The sequence below is a fragment of the Chiloscyllium punctatum genome, chromosome 32, assembly GCF_047496795.1.
Source record: "Chiloscyllium punctatum isolate Juve2018m chromosome 32, sChiPun1.3, whole genome shotgun sequence".
In the NCBI taxonomy this organism is placed as follows: domain Eukaryota; kingdom Metazoa; phylum Chordata; class Chondrichthyes; order Orectolobiformes; family Hemiscylliidae; genus Chiloscyllium; species Chiloscyllium punctatum.
This window is the reverse complement of record NC_092770.1, coordinates 13,907,163-13,925,312: the sequence shown is the minus strand read 5'-3', so window position 1 is coordinate 13,925,312 and position 18,150 is coordinate 13,907,163. Positions and strand designations below refer to the sequence as shown.

General features: G+C 41.5%; 1 protein-coding gene across 3 annotated transcripts in view; it reads left to right on the top strand.

Annotated features, from left to right (window-relative positions):
- Positions 1-3,817: 3,817 nt before the first annotated feature.
- Positions 3,818-18,150, top strand: part of tbc1d15 (TBC1 domain family, member 15) — a 46,154-nt gene continuing 31,821 nt past the window's right edge. For 2 of the 3 annotated variants that reach the window (XM_072551664.1, XM_072551666.1), the window contains exons 1-3: positions 3,818-3,865; positions 12,050-12,145; positions 15,951-16,025. In XM_072551664.1, coding sequence (XP_072407765.1) covers positions 3,851-3,865; positions 12,050-12,145; positions 15,951-16,025 — 186 coding nt within the window. In that variant the 5' untranslated portion in view covers positions 3,818-3,850. The remainder of the gene's footprint in view (positions 3,866-12,049; positions 12,146-15,950; positions 16,026-18,150) is intronic. The other variant, XM_072551665.1, reaches the window with a different exon arrangement.

The following is an 18,150-nucleotide window of genomic DNA, read 5'->3' as shown; positions in this document are numbered from 1 at the left end:
ACAGGCAACATAGCCATTGGGACTATTGCTCTCAGCTACAGGGAACTGTGTCCATCTGCCTGACTATTCAGCCCCCTACTACCGATACATTCCTATTAACTTGTCCTGTTTAAATGGTTTCCTGTACAATAGTTTGCTTGTCTGTTCTGCAGTTCCTGAAGAAGGGCTGATGCCCGAAACGTCGATTCTCCTGTTCCTTGGATGCTGCCTGACCTGCTGCGCTTTTCCAGCAACACATTTTCAGCTCTGTCCTGCAGTCCCTGCTTACATCTATACAGGTTGCAAAAACCTGGAACCTATTGGATATTTGAAAAAAGATGAGAATGTTCCACTTCCAACGTCTTGATACTCTTTATCTGCCTTGTTCCCAGTCACACTTTCGTGTGACTGACCATGGGCCAAATCAGACAAGCCTATCCTAGAAAGTGTGCTAACATCAGGGAACAAACCGTCCGATAACTCTCCCACTCACTGATGTGTCGTAGTGTCTACAACTCAGCCTCTAGCTCAATGACTCTGAGCTAATGCTCCTCTGACTGCAGAAATTTACTGCGGGTGTGCTTTGGAGAACACAAGTGTCCATAAGTACCCACATTCTGCAGCTACCAGACATCACATACCCAGCTGCTTTTGTAGCATTATATTAGAAAAAAATTTTTTTGATTAAATTTTAATCGATGCCTCTCATCCTGCTTGTTTGCACTTATGTTCTTATTTCAATAAGTATTCTACTTATACCAACTGAAATAATCTAATAAGCATTACCACTGTTAGTTCACTACTACCACTTAAACTGCAAACAGCTTACTCACTGATGCTCAGTTTCGGTCCTACCAAGGTCATTCAACATTAGAACTCATTGCTGCTTTGATTCATGTGGACAATGCAATTGAATTCCAAAATGAGGTAAGAGGGACCACCCTTGACATCAAAGCAACACTTCACCGAGCATTACATCAAGAAACCTTAGCAAATGTGAAGTCATTTGGAATCGGGGAGAATTCTCCACTGGTTGGAATCATAGCTGGCACAGTGGTTGTTGAAAGCCAGTCATCTCAGTTTTAAGATAATGCTGTAGGGGTTCCTCAGGGTAGTGTGCTGGGCCCAACCACCTTCAACAGCTTCATCAACGACTGTCCCTCCATCATGAGATCAGAAGTGGGGTGTTCACTGATTTCATCATATCTCGTGCAATTTGTCATTAAAACAGTGAATGTCCATGTGCAGTAAGACATACACAACATCCTGCTCGGGCTTAAAAGTGGCAAGTTAACATTCGTGCTATACAAGTTCACGCAATGACATCACCAACAAGTGAAAATCTAACTATTGCTCCTTGCATCTCCTCCTATCAACATCCTAGGGATCAATATTGGCCAAAAACTAAACTAGAAAGCCATACAAATACTCTGGTTACATCAGCAGGCCAGAGGTTAGGAATCCTGCAGCGAGTAACGCACCTCCTTCATCCCATTGCCTGTCCACCATCTCCAAGGTACAAATCAGAGGTGAATCTCAAGAAGACACCAACCAAGACAAAGCATTCCCCATGATCAAAAACCCTTCCCTCAACCTAAACATCTATTCTTGTAGTCTGTGTTTATGTGACAAGTCCAGTTGAGATTTTCGTCACAGTAATCCCAAGGATTTTGATTGTGCAGGAATTCAGTGATGGTAGCATCATTGAATGTCAAGGTCGGGAAGAAGATTGCAGGTCAAGAGGGCGGTGCTAAATCCGGGGGTTGGGACTGAGATAAGGTGGGGGAGGGGAAATGAGGAAGCTGGAGAAATCTACATTCATCCTGTGTGGTTGGAGGGTTCCTTGGCGGAAGATGAGGCGCTCTTCCTCCAGGTGTCGTGTGGCCAGGGTCTGGCGATGGAGGAGGCCAAGGACCTGCATGTCCTTGGCGGAGTGGGAGGGGGAAGTTAAAGTGTTCAGCCATGGGGCGGTTGCGTTGGTTGGTGCGGGTGTCCCAGAGGTGTTCCCTGAAATGTTCCGCAAGTAGGCAGCCTGTTTTCCCAATGTAGAGGAGACCACATCAGGTGCAGCGGATACAGTAAATGATGTGTGTGGAGGTGCAGGTGAACTTGCGACGGATATGGAATGGGGCCTTGGAGGGAGGTTAGGGGGGAGGTGTGGGCGCAAGTTTTGCACTTCTTGCGGTTGCCAGGGAAGGTGCCGGAAGTTGAGGTTGAGTTGGTGGGGAGTGTGGACCTGACGAGGGAGTCGTGGAGGGAGTGGTCTCTCAGGAACGCTGATAGGGGTGGGGAGGGAAATATATCCCTGGTGGTGGGGTCTGTCTGGAGGTGGCGGAAATGACGGAGGATGATCCGATGTATCCGGAGGTTGGTGGGGTGGAGGGTGAGGACCAGTGGGATTCTGTTCTGGTGGCAATTGGAGGGGCGGGGTTCAAGGGCAGAGGTGCGGAAACTGGAGGAGATGTGGTGGAGAGCGTCGTCGACCACGTCGGAGGGGAAATTGCAGTCCTTGAAGAAGGAGGCCATTTGAGCTGTTCGGTATTGGAATTGGTCCTCCTGGGAGCAGATGCGGCGGAGGCGAAGGAATTGGGAGTATGGGATGGCATCGATGATTGTATTGGCGCTACCTCGTGCTCCCACGAGGAGGTTGAACAGTTCATCCACTTTACTAACACCTACCACCCCGACCTCAAATTTACCTGGACCGTCTCAGACTCCTCCCTCCCCTTCCTAGACCTCTCCATTTATATCTCAGATGACTGACTCAACACAGACATTTACTACAAACCGACCGACTCCCACAGCTACCTAGATTACACCTCCTCCCACCCTGCCCCCTGTAAAAAAAGAGCGCCTCATCTTCTGCCTAGGAACCCTCCAATCACACCGGATGAATGTAGATTTTTCCAGCTTCCTCATTTCCCCTCCCCCCACCTTATCTCAGTCCCAACCCCCGGATTCAGCACCACCCTCTTGACCTGCAATCTTCTTCCCGACCTCTCCGCCCCCACCCCCTCCTCGGCCTATCACCCTCACCTCCTTCCACTTATGTATTCCCAGCGCGCCTCCCCAAATTCCTCCCCCCACCCCCCACTTTTTATCTCAGCCCACTTGGCACACCAGCCTCATTCCTGAAGAAGGGTTTATGCCTGAAACATCGATTCTCCTGCTCCTCGGATGCTGCCTGGCCTGCTGCACTTTTCCAGCACCACACTTTCCAACTCTGGTCTCCAGCATCTGCAGTCCTCACTTTCTCCGAGTTACTCACATCGACCAGATAGGATGAATGGCCTCCATGCTCTGCTGGTAAGGACCCTTCTTTTGCAATATCAAAAAAAAACAAAGAACAACAGATGCTGGAGATATGGACCAAAGGGTCCGTTTCCACGCTGTATAACAAGATAAGAAATATCTGGAGAAACACAACAGGACTGGCAGCATTGGCCATCTCTAACTCCATTGGTGAAGGTGATGATGGGCTAATTTCCTGAACTGCTGTAGACCATCATCTGTAGGTTGACCCACGATGTCATGAAGGAGGGAATTCCAGTGGGGAGAAAACAGAGTTAACATTTCGAGTGACTCTTGATCAGAGTTGAGAGTGTGTTTCTGGAAAAGCACAGCGGGTCAGGCAGCATCAGGAATGAGCTTCATCATGACTCTTCATCATGACCTACTCTTCCTCTGAAGGTCTGAACTCCTACGTGCTGTACTGTTATCGCCGACATAGAGGGCGCCTTGGTGCTCACCCATGTGCAGCACGGCACCTGCCATCTTGCCTGGTTGATGATCGTTGGTAGAAGGCGCGCGCAGCCCAACAGTTGTTTCCCGTCCCACGGCACGTGACAGCGCTGACGTCAGCGGCAGCAATATGGCGGCGGCGAAGGTAGAGTGTTTATGTTTCGCCGGTTTCTAGGTAGTTCCGAGGCCACTTGATTAAACCGCTTTATAACCGACAGCTCGCCTGGTTTTATTTTTGGGGGTGGGGGAAATTATCTCCGCAGTTTTTTTGGTTTGTGAAGGTTTATGTTTTTTTTAAAAGATTAACGTTTGGACTTTAACGATGACAGGAGGTTGGGCTGTGTTGACAACTTGTCAATTTGGGAAAATGCCACGAGTGCGGCACCTGCTGCTGACACTGACTCCAGCTTAAAGCTGGCTAGCTGGCACTCATCTCATTTATTACCATCGTCCTCAGTCATTCTCCTGCACCTAGACTGGGAACTCTTTGCAGGAGTGATGGTGGAATGAGGAACTTACAACTGTGATCATTAATTCCCTTGCCAGTGATCATTCACTTTCTAGAATATCTTATTGATATCTGTAGTCAAAAAATATTGAGGATTCAGTCTTCATATTAGCATGTTAACAAATTGCAAATTAATTGGGCGAGATCAAGTAGGGTGGGAACATAATTTTATGCATCATAAACATTGGCAGCAGCTTGCCTGGCTCAATAGATTGTGTCCTGTAATGTATATTTAATATTTTATTGTCAATTGCTTTGAAACTTAATATTCAAACATGACTGTGGGGAAAATGTGTTAACTAAAGAAGATCTGCATATTCAATTATGTATTAGTAGGCAATTAACAACAAGCTTTTTTTGTTTCAGATTGTTAATGGTCTCTATTTTAAATTGTCAATCCATATTTCATGGTCTCAACCCTACTCCAGTGTTATGAGACCTCTGTGCTCTTCCAGTTCTGATCTGTTGCATATCAGAATATCATTATACCACCAAAAGTGGCAGTGCCTACATCTCAACTTTCAAATTCCATCCCTGACCCCTCTGAGCTTCTTTAACTCTTTTTCCTTCTTTATATCATTTCTTAACATTTCCCATTTTTGACCAAGCTTTTAACTATCTGTTAAAATATTGTGTTTTGTGGTTTGTTTCCTAATGCTTCAGTGAAACCTCTTGTGACTTTCTGCATGTTGAAAAGACAAAAATACCAGAAGCCTTAAAGGAGATTAGATTAGGTTACTTACAGTGTGGAAACAGGCCCTTCGGCCCAACAAGTCCACACCGACCCGCCGAAGCGCAACCCACCCATTCCCCTACATTTACCCCTTTACCTAACACTACGGGCAATTTAGCATGGCCAATTCACCTGACCTGCACATCTTTGGACTGTGGGAGGAAACCGGAGCACCCGGAGGAAACCCACGCAGACACGGGGAGAACATGCAAACTCCACACAGTCAGTCGCCTGAGTCGGGAATTGAACCCGGGTCCCTGGCGCTGTGAGGCAGCAGTGCTAACCCCTGTGCCACCATGCTGCCCAAATGTGATATGAAAGCAAGTGGCTTCCATATATTATTATAAAATATTTCAAGCATTGATTGTGTATGTACTTTAAAAAATATAAGACTGTTGAGAGGATCTAAAGATCATGAGATGGTTCACTTCAAACCTTTTGAGCTGAAATAAATCCTTGTTTTATCACTACATACATTGCAGTTTGGCTGAAAGTCTTGTAACCTTTAGATGAATTGATAACTATTACTGCAAACAAATTGCATAATAAATGGTAGACAGTGTACAAAGTGAAAATTCTTACACCGGCAATTCTGAGATTGGATGAGGCAAATATTGTGACAATAGAATAGACTGATGCTAGCAAGTTAACACGGCACTGAAAAAATGAGTGGAAAGTTATTAAGTCAATTAAAACTTGGCCAAAATATTTATATGCTGATTTGCTTGCATAATTGACACAGAAATACGTAGTCTCAAAGGAAAGACAAAACCCACTGTCCTGTGAATGGGTTGAAACCATGGGAAGGCTAAGATATTCAGATGGGAGAAAGTGAGGACGGCAGATGCTGGAGATCAGAGCTGAAAATTGTGTTGCTGGAAAAGCGCAGCAGGTCAGGCAGCATCCAAGGAGCAGGAGAATCGATGTTTCGGGCATCAGCCCTTAACATCAATTCTCCTGCTCCTTGGATGCAGCCTGACCTGCTGCGCTTTTCCAGCAACACATTCTTCAGCTAAGATATTCCGATGGTAAGCTTCTCAGAAAGACAAGTTCTTAAAATCAGCTTTGAAAATTAGTAAGAACTTTTCATAAAAGCTGTAACCAGCAAAGCAGAATTGCTATAATTGTTTTACTATAGGATGACAGTTACAGGAAATTGTTTGGAAGAAAGTTGAGAAATGAGTTGATCTGTATATAAGTACGAGAGCAACTTGAAAGATGTGAAACAGGAAGCAATGTTGCTTTTTATGAAGTGATCTGCAGTCATGCAGCTATGGTATGATTCTATCAAACTGTTTTTAATAATATCTACATTACATAGATTTGGAGGATCCAAACTGTTATTTGTTGCGTGCAAGCAGCCCTGAAATCTGACAATCTTGGTGTATGAATATCACAATAATTTTCATTTACTAAGCTAGATTATCATGCTCACTTAACTGATGGATTGATGGAAAATTTTGCATATATTTCATGTTAGCAAATTTGTATTGTTTATACTTTGTGGACATGTCTGGTTTTAGACTGTTGCCTAATTGATTGACAAATCCTGAAAGAGAGCAGAAATATATGTTAACTTTAGAGATGTGCATATTATCGGATAGTTTATACATGCTGCCATACAGTTGATGGTATGCACCATGCAAACTAAACTACAACAAACTCGATCTCCCCTGAATTCTGCTGTCTGTGGCACTTTCCTCCCTTTCACTAATCAGTTTCACTAGATCTCCCCTAAGGTGCTCTTTCTCTACTGAGACGGCCCCTAGTCCGGACTTGCATCATTCTCTACTTTCTGTCCTTATGCCTTCTCAAAACACTGGTGTTCCTTTTAAATTTTGTTAGGTCACAGATTTTTTATTGTGCGTTTTCTTTAAAATTTTGGCAAAACAATGCACCATATTATTTATCACAGCTTATGGGTAGCTTAGGATTGGTCTCCTGTTGCCAGAATCGGTATTCTTGCTAACTTCTTAACCAGCATCCCGGTTCCTACCTTAGTTAATATTAACGGTTCTCTGTTTTCAGGTAATAATCTCCTTTCAGTCCTCTCCTCAAAACCCAACCCTTGACCTTTGTCCTTGTAAGCTACCATCTCATCCTCAACTTTTTTCTCTTTCCAAAACCCTTCAACATGTATGTAAAATTCTGGTCTATCATTCCCAGCGCTGTACTTTGAATCACTTCAGTTGGATTTTACCCTGTCATAGCCCTCAAGCAGCTCTTATCAAAGTCACAAATATTTCCTGATTAACTGAGACAAAGGTGAATTATCCCCCTGTAACCATCTTAACATGTGGGCAGCCTTTGACACAGTTGACCACACCCTGCTTCTCCAACATCTCTCCATTGCTATACAGTTGTGTGGAGCTGCAGTTACCTGCTCTCATTCATATATATAAGAGTAGCCAGAAGATAACTTGTTGTCACATTGGTTCCTCTGGTATTCTCCAAAGATCTCACCTTTGTTCCCTCCCCATTTCATATCTACATGCTGCATCTGGAAGACTGAATTATGTTCATTTCAGTTCGCAAATACACTGCTTCTTCACTAACTCTGGACCTGACAAGTGTCTGGTCCTGATGGAAATCATACTAGGGTCTTAAAAGAAGTGCAATATCTGATACATTGGATGTAATTTTATGAAACTCCTAGCTTTGTGGAAAGTACCACTAGACTGGAAGGTAGCGAACGTAACTTTAAAAAAAAGTCAGAAGTTGAAAACAGTGGGAGAGTTAACATTTGAGATTTGGAAATATTAAAAGCTATTATTAAAGAAGTTATAGCAGGGTACTTGAATAACTTCAGGCAGAGTCAGCTTTTGTGAAGCTAAGTCATATTTGAACTGTTGGAATTCTTGGAGGATGTACCACAGCTGTGAAGGAAGGGGAACTGATGGTTGTACTGTCCTTGGCTTTGCAGAAAGCATTTGATAAAGTGCCACATCAAAGGTTATTGTGGAAAATAAATGCTCGTGGTAGAGGAAGTAGCATATTGACATGAATAGAAGATTTGCTGGCTAACATGAAGCAGAGAGTAGGCATAAATGAGCCTTTTTGAGTTGGCAAAAAGTAATGAATGGTGTATCACAGGGATTGGTGCTAGGATCTTAACTGTTTGCAATTTATATAACAGAATGGATGAAGGGACAGAAAGTGTGATTGCAAAGTCTTGCTAATACTGCAAAGATAGGTGGAAAGTAAATAATGAAGAGACCATAAGGATGCTGCAAAAAGATATAGATAGGTTAAGTAAGTGGTAAAGATTTGGCAAATGGAATATAATGTGGTAAAATGTGAAATTGCCCATTTGACAAAAAGAAGTGTATTGTCTAAATGGTGAGAGATTGCAGAGCTCTGAGGTACGGACACATCTAGTGTCCTAGTGTATCAATCACAAAAGGTGAGTAGGCAGGTACAGCAAGTGATTAGGAAATAATCACTTAACATTCTAATAGAATATTATCATAAATTGCAAGGGGAATTGGATACAAAATTGGAGGTTATGCTTAAGTTGTAAAAGGCATTGGTGAGACCACATCTGGAGTACTGTGCACAGTATTGATTTCCTTATTTTGGGAAGGATGTAAATGTGTTGGAAGCAATTCAGATCAGGTTTATCAAATTGATACCTGGAATGAGTGGGTTATCCTGAGAGGGAACATTGGTCAGGCTGGGCTTTGCTGTAATTTGGAAGAGTAAGAGGTGATGACTGAAATGTGTGCAGTCCTGTGGGATCTTGACAGTAGATTTGGAGAGGTGTTTCCACTTATGGGACATGGTGGCAGGGGTGGCACAGTGGCTCAGTGGTTAGCCCTGCTGCCTCACAGCGCTAGGCACCTGGATTCAAATCCAGCCTTGGGTGGCGATCTGTGTGCAGTTTACACATTCCCCCGTTGTCTGCATGGGTTTCCTCCAGTTGTTCCGGTTCTCTACCACTGTCCAAAGATGTGCAGGATAGGTGGATTGGCAATGCTAAATTGCCCATAGTGTCTAGCAATGTGCAGGCTAGGTGGATTAGCTATGGGAAATTCAGGGAGGCTGGTGAGTCTGAGTAGGATGCTCTTCGATGAGTCACTGTGGACTCTATGTGCTGAATGGCCTGCATCCATACTGTAGGGATTCTAACAAGGGTTCTATGAAAAATTTAGAACTAGCGGTCACTAAAAATCAGGGGTCACCCATTTAATACTGAGATGAAGCAATTTTTTTTCCTGAGTGTCACAAGTCTTTGGTTCATTATTGGGAAAAGAGTTCCAATGTTATAACATTCCTGGTAGCATTCTGGGCTCAACTATTGTTTTCAAATTTGTCATATTTGACCTTAAGATGAATCATCTTTGCATGCCATCACTAAGATTGCTTAGTTCAACCAATATACCATTGTGACCGCAACACTGCCTCAGCTCATAGAGTTATACAGCCGGAAACAGAACCTTTGAACAAATGAATAATACTTTATTGTCACTTGTTCTCGACAACGAACAACACGATAAAACTGTGAAAAGCTTCAACTATTGCCACAATCTGGCACCATTCGAATATTTCAAGAATAAAAAGACAAAGCTGAAAGAAAGTCCATATTTGCTGCAGTAACTCTACCATGAGTCCTGAGCCGGCTGAGCAATGGCATCTGCGCTGCACCTACCAACGATGGAGTCAGCCCTCTTCAGGCACCATCTCTTCAATGCTGGGCCCACCCTGCCAACTCTGGGCCCTAAGATGGACCTACATTCACTCTGCAACCAGAAGAGGCCCCCCCTTCCCACCCCACAGCTCAGCTGTCGCCACTGTCTCGCCAACTCTGGGCCTACCACAACCAGGAGCTGCTGCCACTGCCATGCCACTAACCAGCAGCCCCACTATGGGCCTACTGCAACCAGGAATCCATGGCTCTGCTGCCTCTGCTGTCTCACCGATGCATGGAGTCCTCACTTTGGGCCCACCACAACCAGGAGTCCCTCACTCCACTGCCAGGCCAGGCTGCTGCTTCACCAAGAGTTCTGCTCTGGCCTCTCCCCTCCATGATGTCACCCCCTCTGCTGCTGCAACAGGAACAAGATGAAGAGAAAGAAGACAGAAATGGTAGGGAAAGAAAGGAGGAAGCAGCTGCCTGGAGTGGGTGGGCTCAGGAGCCCGAATACTGCCTACCTTGCTGGTGCTGCCAACTTGAGCATTCTCTCTGCACTGACATAATAGTCTAATCTGATCTAGTGCCATTTGGCGCGTCTCCCTCTAAACCCTTCCTATTCATATACCCATTCCCGATCCCTTTTAAATGTTGTAATTGCATCTGCCTCCTCCATCTCCTCTGGCACCACCCTTTGTGTGAAAAGGGTACCCCTTAGGTCCTTTTTAAATCTGTCTCCTTTCACTTTAAGCCGATGCTTTCTAGTTTTGGCCTCACCTGGCCTCACCTACCCTCATCTGCTACTGAAACCCATTGCTTACCCTATACTTGACTAACCTAATCACAGGCTTGTCTTTCCCATTGTACCCTTCATAAAGTTAAAGTTATCTAAAGCTGATTTACCAATATCTTGACTAATACAATTTCTGATAACTTGTCACCTCAGTGTTCGTTGGCTGACATTGTGTACTTGTTAAGGAATATTACAATCTTAAAATTCTCATACATGTTTTCAAAACTCTAGATTGCCTTGATCCCTTCTATCTCTGGAATCTCCCTTGCCTCCAAACTGTGAGAAACCTGTGCTTCTCTATTTCTGACTCATTTAGCATAATTGATTTTAATACCTTCACTATTGTTGAGTATTCTTTCAGCTGCCAAGAGCGAAAGCTTGAGAACTTCATTCCTAAAGCTCTTTGCTTCCCCACCTCTCAATATATTCCATAAAGCCTACCTTTTCATCCTCATCTACAGTAATATTTCCTTTGTGGCCAGTCAAATTTTGCTTTAGAGCCCCTGTGGGACACTTTACAATGTTAAAAGTGTAATGCAAATACAAGTTATTGTTAAATTGCACTATTTTTGTTATTTTAGTGGAGGAAGGTATCCTTTGCTGACTTTTGATAGTAGAAATTGTAAATCTCTGTTGTAGATAGTTCAAAATGTGATGAAGTTTGGGTTTTGAATTATTTGAAAAGTTAGTATTCTGCTGGATTTTTAGCAAAGAAGGACCGAACATTTAGATGCTAGAGAGCTATCTTTATACATGTAGCTATTGAGATAAATAAAACTGAATTCGCACATTTTAAAATCAGTTTTGGATGTGTAATGTAATTCAAAATAATATTTTAAGTTTCTTGTGAAATTGTTCGGTATACTTAGTGATTTGTAAGTGAATTCCTTAGTGTGCCAAATTTATATGGAGTCAATGTTTCTTATTTGAAAATTAGTTTGAGTGCTGTATTGTAAAGAGTTAGTAATTTGCTTTTAGTATTTAACCATTTTAATCTGTTTGTATAATAGTACTTAGTAAAATTATATATTGATTTATAATATGGTTGTAATTTGTAATGTCAACGTACCAACATATGAAATAAGTTTCACATGAACCAAATAAATTAGCATTTACAACGTGTGTGTGTGTGTGTGTGTGTGTGTGTGTGTGCGCGCGCGCTCAAGTAATTTCTGACATGCCTCTGGATGTCCTAAAATATTTCAAAGCAAATTAGTACAAGTTGTAGTGGCTGTTGTTATGTAGGCAAATTCAGTAGACAGTTTGCAACCAGCAAGGTTCCAGAAACAACAATAATCATTTAATTTGTTTTGTCTGATTTGATTGAGGGATACACTTTGGCCACAATGTTGGAAAATTATTGAATTCCTTTTTGAATATTGCTATGTCATCTTTTATGATTTTTCTGGACAGGCAGATAGTTTATTAATTTAATTTCCCACCAGTGATGCTGAAGATCTCATCAAACCCAGCTTGAGAAAACGATCGTTAAGCCAGCAGCCATGCAGAATGGTTTAGCCCAGTTTTACAATTGTTGAGCATTTGGCTTAATTCTGGATGAGCTTTTAAAGCAGCAAAGTTGAAGGACAGCCTTTCATTTGTATGCTATACATTCAACCAAATCCAAACTTTAAAATAAACTATGTTCCATCTTTGTTATTTCAGGTTGTATATGAACAAGATGGAGTATTTATTCATGCATGTTCTGAAAGAATTGGTGAACAAGATACACTTCCAGGAATACTGAGGTTGATTGATAAGGTACTTCAGCCAATGAATTTGGTTTTTTGGTTACTGCACATCCTTACAATAGAAGACAATTACAATAATTGGGTGAGATTGTGCAACTTTGCAAATGATGAATACATTTAGTTTCTTTCCACAATGTCAAATCTAGTGGTGCTGGTTGTAATAATTCCAAAATTTTCCATCTCTTTTTGCAATTTTTAGTCACAGAGTTTGTTGTTTTTACCAAGTAACCTGCATTCGGAAAAGAAAAATGTTGAAATCTGAGCCATGTAATGTGACATTACACCAGTGCATGTTTTGTTGCCACCTTGCAAGTCCTAGACTGTCACTGACTGACTGTTAATCTCCTGAAACATCAATATCCTTGGAAGTGGTTATGGCTCTCGACAGTCCAGATTTGTTTGTCATCGATTAATGATTGCTCATGAGTTCATCCATTTGAGATGTATTGCCGCTCCCAAGCTACAAATGATTCTTGACCAAATCAATCTTGGTATAGACATGATGTGGAAAAGTCACATGCTGTTTTTAATTAGAAGATCATGTCCATTTGAAACGTGCACTGGAGTTAAATTACATTCAGTTGTTTGCATTCTCTGGAAGAGTGTGGAGCTTTTATCTGAACATATTTTGTCTATTCTAAAAGATTACAATGAGAACTTGAAACTATATAAATGTTTAATCTAAGTGAGGCCCTGTGCATCTTAAGGTTTGATTCATCTTCAAGACTATTTCCAAACAATCCAAGGACAGTATTTAGTAAATACTGATTTCAACCTTAGTTTGTTCCCTTCCACCATTTTAGTCAAGTAGTAGCAGTAATTCTGCCAAATTCTGACGAGAAAACTGGCAAAGGATTTGGCTGTGGAAATAACATCCTGAGACTGAAGATAGAATTATTCATCTATTGAATAGGATCATAGCTACTCAATGGACCAACCCTGTACTTTCCTTTGGTCCAAAATCCTTGATGGCTTGACTAACCATAACTTAGCACAAGCTTTATCTTGCACCTTGTGATTACACTGAAATTTCAGATCTGCCAGCCTGTTTCTCAACTTCTGCCTTCACAGATGCTCTGCACTTATTGCTAATCTTTACTACTGTCTCCAATTCAATACAATCTGTCAGTGTTTTCTCGTCTAAATATTTAGATCCTTTTACTGTTGTATGTGATCTTTTGGATTGGTTATACACCTAGATAGCTTGAGGTAATCTGAAAGTCAGCAGGTGAATTTTCTTCACCATTGGATTATCCGTGATGTTGAAGACATGGAAGTACAGGATGCAGTTGAGTTTGAGGGTGTCGTGATGGTGGTGATAGCTGTAGGATCAATTTGGGGCTGTGGTCTATTCGAATACAACAGCTGTATCCAGAGAGATTAGGTAACTAGGACATTTCGTACAAGGATAACCTGAAGTGAGACTTTAGGAAACCTGTGTAGTTAATAATATAGCTTAATATTTAAATATGGTATAAATTTCCAAAGGTCATGTCTGGGGGGAACTGTAAGTAAATGCAGTTCAGATTTGCAATGAGTATGAGGTGGCACCAATAGGGAAGGGGCAGACGACAATAAGCCTGTGGCTTTCTTTTAGTATATTTGAAAAGTAGCAACCAGCATCTTGAAAACCCAGCTGGTTGATCTCTAAAGTTAGTTAATCTACCTTAGAGATTTCAGTCAGGAAGCAAATACAATTCATGGGTAAGTTCAACAGTTACAGAATTGAGGTGCAGTAAGAACTTGCAGAAGTTAAATGGTAAACAAGAGGAATCATTTGCAAACATTTCACATCTTCACTTCCTGTAATTTATATTTAACTTGGAAACTTCCTGTGTAGTCATTATATTAATTAGTGCAATTATATAAAGCTGTTTATGATGGAAAACCCTGTAAGATTTTGAATTGGCCAAAAGGTATTTTGTCTGCCTATTTCCACAGAATTGGAATTAAGTTTTTAAACAGATATGTTTGATTTTATTTATTGTCACTTATACCGATTTGAATGAAAAGCTTTGTTTAAGAGCAGTGCAGGTGGATCATAGTAAGCAAGAATGTATAGAACAAAAGATTTAGATAGAGGCATACAGGTATCATTGCACAGGTTGTGCAAGAGAGATCCACATTAGCAAGGTCAGCGTTATATGAGGCTAGAGAGTTGATTCAGAAGTCTCACAACGGCCTGAACAAGCTGTCCCTGAACCTACTGGTGCATGTGTTCAGGCTTCTGTATTTTCTGCCTGATGGAAGAAGTTGTAGGAGATCATTACTGGGGTGTGAAGAGTCTTTGATAATATTGGCAGCCTTTCTGCAGCAGCAAGCCATGCAAATTGAGTCCATGGATAGAAGGTTGGCTCCCATGATGGCCTAGACTGTGCACACCACCCTCTGTAGTTTGCTATGATCCTGGGCAGAGCAGTTGCATACCAGGCTGTTATGCACCCAGACAGTATGTTTTCAATTGTGCATCTGTAGAAGTTGATGAGTGTCCTTATGGACATGCCAAACTTCATGAGCCGCCTGAGGAAGGAGAGGTGTTGTGCCTTCTTGACCATAGTAACTACGTATTTTTAATTTGTCGCACCTTGCAAAATCTTTTTTTAAGAATTGAATTTGAAAGTCCTCAATCTAGGACTTGATATGTTTACCCAAAGGATGAAAAATGCCAAGATTTGGAGGACTGCAGAGATCTCAAAGTGTTGTGGGGCTGGCAGATATTGCAGAGTTGAGAAAGGTTAAGGCCTTGGAGGGATTTGAAAACCAGCATGTGAATTTTGAAATCAATTCATTGTTGGACTTAGAGCAAATCATAGAATCCTATAGTGTGGAAACAGGCCCTTCGGCCCAATAAGTCCATACTGACTCTCCGAAGAGTAACCCGTCCAGATCCCTATATTTACCCCTGACTATTGCACCTAATCTACACATCCCTGAACGCTATGGGCAATTTAGCATGGCCAAACCACCTAACCTGCACATCTTTTGATTGTCAGAGGAAACTGGAGCACCTGGAGGAAACCCACGCAGACACGGGGAGAATGTGCAAACTCCACACACGTTTGTCTGAAGGTGGAAACAAAACTGGGTCCCTGGTGTTGTGAGGCAGCAGTGCTAACCACTGAGCTACCGTGCCACCCCACGAAATGTAGGTCAACAAGCATGACTGATGGGTGGATTGATTTGCTAGACAGTTAAACTTGCTCCCCCTGCACAGTACTGATAGCTACCACCTAATAGATAATATTGATTACATTAGCTTGTTTTTTATCCTCTAAAACTGACAAGGTATAATTTTATGTGTCAAATGCCACTCTGTTGTTACACAATAATGGAGTGTTGTGGAAGTAATTTGCCAAAATGCTGACATTTTTAAAAACACATTACTCTTTAATAAAAATGTACTTGATGTATTCATCAGCAAATCCATGTCACTAAAGTTGTTTTCTATATAAACATTCCTATTGTTATAAAATAGTGTGCTCTCTGGTTCCCTGTGAACAATACTAATACAGGCTTGCTTGTGCAACTTTTGTGAACTAATTTGCTGGCTTTATTTAATAAGTGTCTAAATTGAGATGATTCCTTCATGATAGAACTGCTTTCCTAATACAATTTTGTATTAGACCGAATCTGCAATGTAATAAATTACTAAATGAATTGATAGTCATTTCTGCCATAAATGGGTTCATATATCTTTTTGCAAGGATGTTCTACATTTTTTCTTTATTCAAATTTAAAGTAGTTTGTTGTTGAAGTTTTCATACGGGTTAATTAGTTGATGGTGGCTGTAGTCTTTTATGTACTTTTTCTTTCAGGGTACTGGGGCTGTAGTGGATTGGTCACCAGTGGATGACTCTCTGGATTCTTCAAACATTTTTTGTGCAGGCAAGGTAACTTATCACATAATCAAATGGAATAATTAGATTTAAATACATTTTTGGTGATGTGAGCAGATTGACAGGAACTATGTAACTATACAGTGTTATTGTTTTATGTGTAATGACATGTTAGGTGGGGTACATTGTTACAATGTGATAGTGAGCCTAACCAACATTCACCCATTCACCTTCAGATGTTTGCAGTGGTTTAAAAAGTGATTTGCACCTTAATTATATGTTCTTTCTATGTTTGTGTTTCATGATATAGTTTGCTTGTACATCTTGTTTTGTCAAAACCTGGCATACCAAAATTCTAGTTTTAACAAAGGATCTCATTGCAATGAATTTAAACTTAAATGTATAATCAAAATGCTTAGAGCTCATCTTCTCGTCGACCAAATGGATTCTATTTAAATTTACTTTAGTCGAGAGATTTATATAAACGTTTTATGTAAACAATATAAACAAGAGGTGGTGGTGGAGGGATGCTTTTTGGACTGGAGATCTGTGACTAGTGGTGCTCCATTGGAATTGGTACTGTATCCATTCCTTTTTGTCACTTATTTAAATGATTTGAATAGGAGGTATGGTTAGTAAACTTGCAGATAACACCAAAATTGGTGGTGTAGTGAATAGTGAAGAAAGTTATCTCAGAGTACAATGGGATCTTGATCAGATTAACAAATGTGCCGAGGAGTGACAGATGGACTTCATTTGAGAGAAATGAGGTGCTGTGTTTTTGTAAGGCAAATCAGGGCAGGACTTATACACTTAGTTGTCAGGTCCTGGGGAGTGTTGCTGAATAAAGAGACCTTAGAATACAGATTCATAGTTCCTTAGATAGTGAAGAGGGCATTAGGTATGCTTGCCTTTATTAGTTAGTGCATTGAGTGTAGGAGTTGGGAGGTCTTGTTGCAGTTTACAGGACAGTGGTTTGGCCACTTTTGGAATACTGTGAGCAATTCTGAGAGATGTTGCAAACTTGAAATAGTTCAGAAAAGATTTACAAGGATGTTGCCAGGGTTGGAAGATTTGAGCTATAGGGAGCCACTAAATGGGCTGGGGCTGTTTTCCCTGGAGCATCGGAGGCTGAGGGGTTACCTTATAGAACCTAATAAAATGATGAGGATCATGGATAGGTTGAGTAGTCAAGGTCTTTTCCCCCGGGTATGGGAGTTCAAAATTAAAGGGCATAGGTTAAAGGTGCAAGAGGAAGGATTTAAAAGGGATCTAAAGGGCAAGATTTTCACATAGAGGGTGGTGCACGTATGGAATGAACTGCCAGAGGTGGTGGTGGAGGCTGTTACAATTACAACATTTAAAAGGCATCTACATGAGTACACAAATAGGAAGTGTTTAGAGAGATATGGGCCAAATGCTGGCAAATGGGTCTTGATTAATTTAGCTATCTGGTCAGCATGGATGAGTTAGATTAAACGGTTTGTTTCCATGATGTATATCTCTGTCTGTATGGCTCTAATTCTTCAAAGAAGCACTGGCTTAATTAGGTGATCATTTTGGGCATGATTTGGAGATGCCGGTGTTGGACTGGGGTGTACAAAGTTAAAAATCACACAACACCAGGTTATAGTCCAGCAGGTTTAATTGGAAGCACTAGCTTTCGGAGCGTCGCCCCTTCATCAGGTGGTAGAACCTAATAAAATGATGAGGGTCATGGATAGATTGAGTAGTCAAGGTCTTTTCCCCCGGGTATGGGAGTTAAAAACTAAAGGACATAGGTTAAAGGTGCGTGAGGAAGGATTTAAAAGGGATCTAAGGGGCAAGATTTTCACATAGAGGGTGGTGCATGTATGGAATGAACGGACGGAGGTGGTGGTGGCTACCACCTGATGAAGGAGCGACGCTCCGAAAGCTAGTGTGCTTCCAATTAAACCTGTTGGACTATAACCTGGTGTTGTGTGATTTTTAACCATTTTGGGGGTTCATTCATCTCTCACCTCTGAATGAATTGTTTGCTAGAGTAAATCTGCAAAATAAGCTCTTGTGGCATATTGGTAATGTGTCTGCCTCTGGATCAGAAGATCCAAGTTCAAGTCTCACCTACTATAGAGGTATGTCTTAACATGGCTGAATAGATTTTTAAAATATCGAGAACTGAATGAATTGACAATCACAG